This window comes from Archocentrus centrarchus, chromosome 15 (assembly GCF_007364275.1).
Source record: "Archocentrus centrarchus isolate MPI-CPG fArcCen1 chromosome 15, fArcCen1, whole genome shotgun sequence".
NCBI lineage: Eukaryota > Metazoa > Chordata > Actinopteri > Cichliformes > Cichlidae > Archocentrus > Archocentrus centrarchus.
In genome coordinates this window covers 1,397,164-1,407,900 of record NC_044360.1, presented here as the reverse complement: position 1 = coordinate 1,407,900, position 10,737 = coordinate 1,397,164, and the positions used below count along the sequence as shown (strand labels likewise).

Genomic DNA, 10,737 nt, shown 5'->3' with positions numbered 1-10,737 from the left:
ATCTTTAATCACAAACACTCAAAAATAACGGTGAACAGTCGCGTTGACGAACCTCTTTGTTTCACAAACTAATACTGACATGCTGCATGCACACATTCACCCTCAGAAAGACACAAACTGTAAAAAAGTACAATCAGAGTAAAAACTGTACACCAGCACACAGACTGCTCAGTGTGCCGGGCAGATTTCAGCAAAGGCACGGTTCTCTGCAGGAGTCCAGCACTTTCAGTTTAAATCACAAATAAATAAAGTTTAAATCATCAGAGGCTCCGTTCCCACTGCTAAACAACACAAATTCACGAGCTTCGGCAACCCAAAAGCTCGCTTAGATGCTGTTACTTAGTGGCCACTAGAGGCCGCTAAACACACCGACTGTACTGGGAAATTAAAGATGAGAAACTTATGTTTTTCTGAGCAAAGACAAAACTGTGGTATTAAAAAAAACATTAGGCTCCCAGAAATTTGTGCCAAAGTCCTTTTATATTTATAAAACTTTTTAATATACCAAAAGTTTGTTTTCTTAGTTGCAGTTCCTCTAGTGGCCACTACATGCCGCTAAAACAGCCTGACTGCACTCAGACATTTTAATATTTTGTGGGTTTGACTCTGAGCAGAAATCAAGTTAAACAAAAAACAAAAAATCTGAACTGAAACACACTCAGGCCTCTTTTCCACCGACGAGGTGCTGGTGCCAAAATTTGAACCATTCGGTGGTTTTTCCACAGTGAACGCAGTCGGTGCTCGGCCGAATACTACATGGGGTTCAACTGGGTTCAACTCGGCCCCGCAAACTAGCTGGTCTGGAACCAAGAATGCGTGATGACAGCGGCAGAGGGGCGTGACTCTGCCGTCTCAACATCAAGTTTTCTACCATATTACATGTGTATTACAGGAGAAAAGCGAAGCGATTTTCAAGGCTGTGAATTAGGTTGGGCTCCAAGGCTGAACTTGCTGCTTTGTATTTTATTGTGGTTTGCTGCAGTACCTCTCATGGCCACTGGATGCTCCCAAAACACACTACCTGTACTGAAAAAATCATTAAAAATATAAAAAAATAATGGTTTTTGCCACAAAACAACAATACGGGTAATTTTTAAACTCAGTTCTTAGAAATAAACATAAATAAATATATATATTTTATAGCCATGAGAGCAGCTACATGTTTGCTTTTGCCTGGATGGAAGTTCAGGTATTTTTGGCTTGTGTGTTCATAAAGAAAGAAAAAACAAATATAAAGTTTTGGGACTTTGGGGGATTGATGGGCTGCAGTGTGAGCGGAGCCATCAGGTCGTTCACATTCGAGCTCCTGCAGTTTAGCACATTTACAGAGTAATTAAAAAAAAACATCGTGAAATCATTGCTCAGAATTCACCATGAGGTGCAAGCAAACATGAACCAAAACACGAATCATTTACTCGCACCAGTGATGATATACTAGCTTCTCAATAAATATCACACAGTCAAATAAATATGAAATTCAAGGTTAATTTTCCTCCTAAAGCATGTGAAGTCACAGAGCTGCCTCACCTGAGCAGGTTCACCTGGATAAACAAGTCTGAATGCACCTCAGTGGGAGCACATCTACACAAACTTAAATCCATCCTGAAGCACAGCAGCAGATGTTCACAGTCTATTTAGATTTTGGCGCTCACGCGTATCTCTGCACATTTAGGCGTGTTCGTCAGATCTGGAGGTTCACCTGCTGGGACGAGGCCAGAAACGTGTCACCTGGTCGTGTTTCCTGTGTTACCTTCACTGCCAGAGTAATGAGGACTGCTTTCAAGACCAAAAACACTTTTCTGTATCTGTTACTTTCAATCTGCTGCTGTTAATAAACCTTTCACCTTCTCTGCAGTCTGTGGTTTAACTTCATCACTATAAAAACTTAAATATATTATTTTAGATTGAACGTGAAAGAAAAATAAAACGGTAACATTCAAACAGTCAAAAGAGGCACATTCCCAAGAAGAGTCCAGTATATAAGGAGAACAATATCAGCTGTACAGTTCAAACATACGGAGTCCTAAATGTGCCACTAACAGAAATACATTTTTTAATGTTTAATTATAATAAATCTAATTTCACACATACGAAACAGTTCGTTACTTTGAGAAATAATTTTAATTGAAATGCTACAAGTAAAAAGTATTAAGAAAATTAAAATTTTATTTAAATAAATTGTCTAAATAAGCCAAAAATAACATTTTGTTTTTTCATTTTAAAATTAATTTCCAAAATAATTTAAAAACTCTGATTGATTTTTAAGTTTTAAGTTACATATTCTGACAGCACAGGTTTAGATAGCATTCAATTAAAAAAATTAATAAAACAAATATAAATAAAAATCTTAATGTATTTTGTCCCCTCACCAGAAAAAAATAAAAAATCATAACTGCAACTTCTAATAAATTCTAATCTATTTTAATCTTAATTGCACAGCCAGTTTAGTTAAATATTTTTGTTTTTATAAGTTTACTAATTGATTATTATTAAACACAAAAAAACCACAAACATTTTGGCACCTTGCACACTCCATACAAACACCTGTATTTGTGAACTGAACAGCTCAGCAGTCACACTGAATGCACACGCGCACACATACACGCACACACTCACACACTCACACACTCACACAGACACACACAATTTATGGTAGAAAACATAAGAAAATAACTACAGTACGTGATGAGCCGGGTGGGATGGGTCTGAAGCAGAATCATCAGGCAGCGGAGATTTTACACATAAATGCACAAAAAAATAAAAGAGCGTTTCCACGCGTTTGAAAAAGTCGCCAGCTCGTGTCCGTGGCCGTGATGAGGCCCGGCCCGGTGGGTTTACACGTTGATGGCGTGGGCGTGCTTCTTGCACAGAGGTTTGTCTTTCTTGGAGTAGAAGGGCTGACCCTCGAGGTTCACGTGGCACACCTGCAGGCACAGCAGACAGGAAAACCAGTTTTAGACACCTAAAACTAAACTGTGCTCCCTCCATCGACTGCTCACCGTCCTTACCGCACAAACGAAGCAGGTGTCGTGCCAAGTGTGGCCCAGAGCCTCAATGAACTTGTCGCCAGCTTCCACGGGGAAGTCGCAGCCATGACACTTGGTGCTGAAGAGCGCGATGTAATCTGAGACACAGAGGGTTAAAGATGCAGCCGTCAGCTGACTCTGAATTTATCAGCCTGGTTAAAAAAAAATGCTACTTTATCAGAATCACATAAATACAACAGGCAGCAGAACTTAGTTTGTTTCAGCACGTATGGCTCAAAACGCTCAGCTTCACACACTTTTTTATACTCTTGGATCTTTTTGATGTCACACAGAGCACACAGAAGCTCCACCCACTTGCTATTTATTCAGCCAAAGCTTAAAGGTGGAGGTGGTTGGGGGTGGGGAGTGTGAACTGAGGCCCAGTGTCAGATAAAGATGGATTATTTTGAACTCATCATGCAAAGCTGCTCTAAGAATGAAAGCATGGAGCCAGAAATGAGCAGAAGCCATCAAACACAGCACTAAAAGGCGGCGCAGCGGCGGTCACGTACCTTTCTCGCAGTACGGTTCTCCGTCCTCCATGTGGAACAGGCTGTTCCCAAAGGGTTTCCCACAGGCTGCGCACACAAAGCAGGTGGTGTGCCACGTCTGCCGCAGGGCGTGCATCACTTCCTGCAACACACAGCATGACGACGTTTTCTGACAGAAACTGTGTGTTCTACGTTTAGCATTTTATGAATAACACATTAAGAATATTCTGTTTATATATTTGAAGCCTTTTCTTAAATTTAAGCCAGTAAATATATGTGAGAGATTATGAAGCATTAAATACAGAAAGCCTCTGAAACACTGAGCGCTGTCTGCAGAGACTAAAAGCTTCACAGATGTTACACCGCACAGGTAGAACGTGTGCAGGTGAGCATCTCACCCCCATGATTTTGGTGTTGCAGCGAGCGCAGGTCGGAGCGAAGAACTCCTCGTAGCAGTTCTCGCAGTAGACGTTGTTCTGTTCTTCCACGAAGCTGACATCCGCCAGAGACATGTGGCAGTAGTGACAGTTAAACTCCTCAGGGTGCCAGGACCGGCCGAGGGCCACCAGGAAGGGGCCCCTGCAAACAACAGCAGCATTATTTTATTTGAATTTATGCTTAAGGCGACATGTTTTCATCAGCATCACCTGGTTTAAGCTATAAGCGACCTCTGAAGCAGAATAATGAAGCACCATAAGCTGCAGTTCCTCTAATCTCCTCTAGAGGCTCCAAAAGTGCGTCAGTATGTTACCTGATGATGCTGTTGCAGGCGGCGCACAGAGGCGTACGACTGCTGGCGGCAAACCTCTCTGCTCTCTGGGCCACACCTCTGGCCACAGGTGGGAAGGGGGCAGGACTGGGGGTGATGGGGGCGGGGCTGGGGGTGATGGTGGCAGGACTGGGAGCTGGGTGCCCAGCGGGGGAGGGGTTGGGGATGTATACTGGAGGGGGAGGGGCAGCCTGGGGCAGCGGCTGCACCTTGGTGGTGGTGGTGGTTTTGCCGGGGTCAAACTTATCGGCGAAGTTTGAGTCAGTCACCCACGGGGGTCTGTTGGAGGAGCCCGAAGCCGCAAGAGGTGGGGCGGGGGCGGCGGCAGCTGGAGGGCGGGGCTGCAGTAGGGCTGCAGATGGAGCCAGAGCCGGTGCTGTGGGTGGAGGAAATTAAGATATACTTTATGCCAAGATATGATTACAGTTATGATTACAAATGTGATTACAATTACCTTTAATTAATTAAGTGATTTGTAAATGTCAATATGAGGGAACCACAGATGACAAAATTAATCACATCATAAATTACTTGTGTGTGTATTTAAGTGCATTTAAACAGATTCTCCGCAGTCCTGTGAAAAACTCGGTCCATCCATGCAAACCAAACAGGACACAATGGCAGAATAAGCTGTTAAGATTTGGTAAGTTTTTCATGGGCCAGTCAGTGTTATCAGTTCCTTCATCCTCCAGGAACTAGGGTTCAGCGTAGGGTCAGAGAGGTCCATGGATTTCGTCCTGATACCTGATGGCAGTCAGGGTGCTGTAGTCCAGCCTGTAGAGGTCTGTGTGTGCCTCCATGCATACGCCTCCCAGACCATCACTGACCCACCAAACCGGTCATGCTGAACAATGTTACAGGCAGCATAACATTCTCCACGGCTTCTCCAGACCCTTTCAGGTCTGTCACATGAGCTCAGGGTGAACCTGCTCTCATCTGTGAAAAGCACAGGGCTCCAGTGGTGGACCTGCCAGTTCTGCCAATACTCGGAAATGCCAAACAGGCTCCAGGGTGCCGGGCAGTGAGCACAGCGCCCACTAGAGGACGTCGGGCCCTCAGGCCGCCCTCATGAAGTCTGTTTCTGATTGTTTGGTCTGAGACGTTCACACCAGTGGCTGCTGGAGGTCATTTTGTAGCTCTGCAGAGCTCATCCTGTTCCTCCTGCACAAAGGAGCAGATCCCGGTCCTGCTGATGGGTTAAGGACCTTCTCCAGCCCTGTCCAGCTCTCCTAGAGTTCCTGTCTGTCTCCTGGAGTCTCCTCCATGCTCTGAGACTGTGCTGGGAGACACAGCAAACCTTCTGCCAATGGCACGTATTGATGTGCCATCCTGGAGGAGTTGGACTACCTGTGCAGCCTCTGTAGGGTCCAGGTATGACCTCATGCTGCCAGCAGTGACTCTGACCCTAGCCAAATGCAGAACTAGTGAAAACCAGTCAGAAAAGATGAGGAGGGAAAACTGTGAGTGTCCTCCACCTGTAACACCATTCCTGTTTGGGGGGTGTCTCACTGTTGCCCCTCTAGTGCACCTGTTGGTAATTTGATGAACACCAAAGCAGCTGAAACTGATTAACACCCCCCCCCCCCCCCCCCCCCGATACTTACTGACCTCATCAATATCACAGAGGTTTACTGACTGATGCTGAACTCTGACTAAAAAAGGTTCCTTTCATTTTCTGAGCAGTGTATTTATACAGAAGCTTACCTGGCTGTGAGGGGTAGATGCAGGCAGTACTGACCACCTTAGAGGGGGCGGAGCCGACAGGGATCTGAATCGAGCTCTGCTGCGTGGGTGGAGCCTGTTGCATGGGTGGCTGGTACTGCTGTGGCATTGGCTGGTACTGCTGTGGCATTGGCTGGTACTGTTGTGGCACTGGCTGGTACTGTTGTGGGGGCGGAGCTTGTGGGGCCTGGTGCATGGTGGAAGGTGGACCGTACTGGCTGGAAAGGGAAAGAAACCTCATTATTATCCATGTGGAGTATTTTCCAACATATCCATCAGTTTAATCTTTGCACATTCATTTATCTGATAATTGAAACCAGCTTTCAGCTGTTTCCAAACCTTCAGATTATCATTTCAACCATTTCTTTAACTAACTTTTCCTCTTGCTTCTCCTCATTCTTTCATGAATATGCTCTGAAATTGATCTAATTATTTATCTAACAGCTCCCAACGTACAAATACTTTATTTATAAATAATTTATGATGTTTTTAGACTCTTTTAATGTGCTGATGTCATAGTGTCACAGATTTCCTTATATGGACATCCATATACTACAGGTGGCACAGCTCACGGGCAGCCCCTCAGCAGGCTTCCAGAAATGTGCCAATCAGAAGTCAGTGGGTGATTCAGACAGAAGATGAACTGAGGGGCTGCACAAATGAATAAATATGGACTTTTTTACACCTCTACTGAAGTTCTAAAATAAAAGTGCAGAGCAGCACAGAAGCAGAATAGGTCCTCTTTAAAGAAACAATTTTGGGACGTAAGCCTGAGGTTTTTCTTTGGGGGGGAGGGGGGGGGGGTTCAGGTGGAGATCAGTCTCATGTCTGTATGTTTAGCAGCTGCAGAAGACTCACCTGGTCTTGAAGATAAAACACATAAACGATATTCAAAGTTAGTGTTAGTTAGAGGGCTGGAAACCAAAACTGAATCCAGCTTCATTAACGAACAGCAGCAAAAACCTTTAAGGATGTAAAAGCTGGATTTTCCTCCTTCAGAGGGAGTCGGGAGAGCTTCAGCCTCTTACTCAGATGATGAAGTGATGGAGGTTACTGCTCGTTACTCAGCTGTTACACGATCTGCTGGGGTTATGGGCTCAAACCCCACCTGTGCCAAAAATCCTGTAAATCCACTCCTGTGGAGTTTGAGCTGAAGAAGCCTCCGTTTAACAGCAGCTGCCGTGTTACTGAGCTCAGTGAGGGAAAGCCGACGGCCTCGAGCGCACCTGCCTGCAGGTGTTTGTACCTGCAGACTGCAGCTCTGTGCTGGAGGTGGAGCCCAGCGGCAGACTGTCGCTTCAGGCTGCAGGTGTAGAGACAACCGCAGCAGAGGTCACCTGTTTGTCACTTGTCAGCGGTGAAGCTATTTCCCCTCTGAACCCCTGCTTTCTCCTCCCTGAGCCTGATGTTACTCAGGTTTTTCTGTGATGGACGATCGATCGACTCTTCCTTCACAAAACTCAGGACCCAAAGACCTGAAAAATTGAAAGCCTGCTGTCTTTACCCTCAGATTAAAAAGGCTACAGACAGAAGATCCTGCAGGAAACTGACAACGAACTTAAAGAGATCAGACGGTTTCACCCCAAGATGACAGCGAATATTCAGCTGTTGCTCCTCCAGTCTCCAAAAACACTGGATCAAGTGTCAAAATGGAACTTATTCACTTATCTGCTCATACAAGTAAATGAATAAAGTGCAGAAAGGCAAATCCGCACTCTGACATACGTCCTGAATGTTTACTGACTTCATTACACCGAGAAGAGGACAGGAACGGCTCTGAAATACAACAGAAACATCTATCGAACTCAAAAAATAATGAGCCATCAAAAGATAAAAAAAACAAGCACATAAAACCACTCAGCCCTCTGAAACACTCTGAAAACCCAGATGTCAAACTCTCCTTTCAGCACTTGAATGCAACGCTTTGACTACAGATTCTCACTACAGCTCCCAACCCCTCTTTGTACACTAACACTAGTCACTATACATCTGATCCACCGACACAATGTGGCTTTATTTGCCTCCAAATTTCCCTGAAATGATGCATGAGTGAAATAAAATAAATAAAATGCTTTTTTAAGTGTTTGGTGATAAAACAGCATCTTCATCAAAGAAAAGCCAACACAGTTTGTAAAATATGAAAGTGAAGTGGATCAGTTTACTCAAAAACATCTGATCTACAGTAAAAAAGTTAAATAAAAATAAAATCCTATTCTCAAAACTTGGTTGGATGGATGGGCCCTTCTTAAAGATGGGGACCACCACCCCAGTCTGCCAATCCAGTGGCACTGCCCCAGATCTTCACGAGACGTTGCAGAGGCGTGTCAACCAAGACAGCCCTACAACATCCAGAGCCTTCAGGAACTCAGGGCGAACCTAATCCACCCCGGGGGCCCTGCCACCAAGGAGCTGTTTAACCATCTCAGTGACCTCACCCCCAGTGATGGGCAAGTCTCCCTCATCCAGAGACTCTGCTTTCACTACAGAAGGTGTGTCAGTGGGATTAAGGACGTTCTCAAGTATTCCCTCCACCACCTAACTGTAGCCTCAGTTGAAGTCAGCAGCACCCCCCCTGCCCTATAGACCGTGTGAGTAGAGCACCGCTTTCCTCGCCTGAGTGATCTGACGGTTTGTCAGAATCGCTGTGAGATCATTCAAAAGTCTTTTTCCACAGCCTCACCGAACTCCTCCTACACCCAAGTTTTTGCTTCAGCCACCGGCCTGCCGGTACCCGTCAGCTGGTTCCTGCCATATGCCATATATCTCCTATTCTAGTGTTGGATATTCATAGTAAACATGCAAAAATAAGTACAGACTGCTTTAAACAGTGAGTGAAATTTAGCAGAGCAGAGATCCTTTAAGGAAACAGGCCGTTTGGGACCTTTTTGTATTTTATTCCCAGAATCTTCCACCTTAAAGAGACAGGACAGCTTAAGATAAACGAGGATTATTTTGACGTGTGAATCATGCAAAGCTGCTTTAGTAGAGTCTCAGAATAAATATATTCTTAATTAATTGTTTCTTGGGAGTTTTCTTTGTATGAGGAACTGGACATAGAATTTATCAGATATCAGCCAGTCAATACTGTTCTGTTATGGAGGTCAACATCTATAAACTATATGTATGTACATCAGTAACGTGTGCCCATTCAGGGGGCCATGAATCTAAAGCAGCTTGTTTCAGGCTGAGGGCTGAGCTGCATGAAGGTATTCAGATAAATCAGGACGACGACACAAAGCTCCTCTAATGCAGCAATGAGCAGAATCAGCCACCTTTAACAGAGTTTACATCCTTCGCTCTGAGGTCTCTGCGTCTAATCTGCTGCTTCCCTCACCGTGACTTACAGCTGTAAAGGAAAAACCACACAGTCTCTTTATTGGCGGATAAAAGCTCGACCTCTGCTCCTATCGATTCATGGTGAGTCATTGGACGGTGAATGGAGTCTGACGGGGGACAGAGGGGAGCTGGAGCTTTGAGGGGGGGTGGTTGTATTTCAGTCCAAAGAGGCGGGGGAGGCAGCAGAGATCGATGGTGCATAATGGAGGGTTGATTAAATAAGTGCGCAGAGAATAGAAAGCTCCATCCATCAGAGCTGGGATGGGCTGGGTGGGGGCGGGGTTGAAAGGTTTGCTCATCCTCTCAGGGATTGGGCATGTAGTGCTCCACGCTGAGGGGGGGCTGTGATGAGATTTCAGAGGAGCTGCTGGGGAAACAGCCGAGCAAGAAATCGAGGAAAACAAACTGAGAGCAGCGGTGGATGTTTGGCCCGGTGTGGCCCACACCTGCAGGTTACCACACCTGGCCTTACCTGATGGCGCTGACTCAGAGTCTGAGAGCAAAGCCACCGGTCCATCTTACACTCGCCGCAGGGAAAATCCGGCCCACAGAACATCTGCCACATCCAGGTACAGCCCAGCACACAGGTGTGGGCCACATCTGGAGGAGCAACACTGAAATCCAAAACTCTGAAACACAGTCAGGTATTTGCTCCATAAGAAGTGTATATGAATCCTAACTCACAGCAGCATCACTACAGATTTGGCTGTTGTGTTGGATTATTTTCTGCCAAACATTTTGACTCCAAATATGAGCTTCAGAGCTGTTTATGATCTGATGTCTGCAGGTTCTAACCAGGCTTAGTGCCTGTTAGAGTCCTGCAGAGGGCCAGGAAACTGCTGGGCCATCAGCAAAAGGCCAACAGGTAAAAAAAAAATTCAATGATTTAAATTCTATGAAACATGGATGGGACCTGATATTCTTCATCTTATTATTTACAGGAATGCTGGAATTTACAGCGAGCTCTGAACACTTGGGGTTTTGTGTGTGTGCAGACTGTGTGACGTCTCACAGCTGAGAATAAGAAAAAACTTCTTTGTCGCGTTTCTCGGTCGACTTTTGGTTGTTTTCTCTGCAGCTGCTAAATGAGAGCGTACAGAGGAAGCTGGAGGACGACACTCCTCATGCTGCAGACTCCTGAGATGCTCTAATGCTCTTTAACCGATCAATACCAGCTACCGGTAATCAATAAAGAAATGACCACAGAGGCAGCACGTCTGGAAGCTCTGTGGTGTCTCCTTGCTTTGATTAGTTCGTGCAGTTGAATCAGACGTCTGCCTGTAAATGCTAACAGACCTGCAGGCTGAGGAAAGATCACCTGCAACAGGTGCAACACAGTTTTTACTTTTAATCAGTGTGTGTTTCATCTGAGCGCGCACACACACACACACAC

General features: G+C 45.3%; 1 protein-coding gene across 1 annotated transcript in view; it reads right to left on the bottom strand.

Annotated features, from left to right (window-relative positions):
- Positions 1–2,196: 2,196 nt before the first annotated feature.
- ldb3a (LIM domain binding 3a) overlaps positions 2,197–10,737 on the bottom strand; it is a 41,183-nt gene continuing 32,642 nt past the window's right edge. Inside the window, exons 7-12 of the mRNA XM_030748564.1 lie at positions 5,991–6,226; positions 4,269–4,662; positions 3,916–4,096; positions 3,539–3,659; positions 3,009–3,124; positions 2,197–2,924 (exon numbers count right to left, since the gene is read on the bottom strand). Of these exons, the coding sequence (XP_030604424.1) occupies positions 2,835–2,924; positions 3,009–3,124; positions 3,539–3,659; positions 3,916–4,096; positions 4,269–4,662; positions 5,991–6,226 (1,138 nt within the window). The 3' untranslated portion in view covers positions 2,197–2,834. The remainder of the gene's footprint in view (positions 2,925–3,008; positions 3,125–3,538; positions 3,660–3,915; positions 4,097–4,268; positions 4,663–5,990; positions 6,227–10,737) is intronic.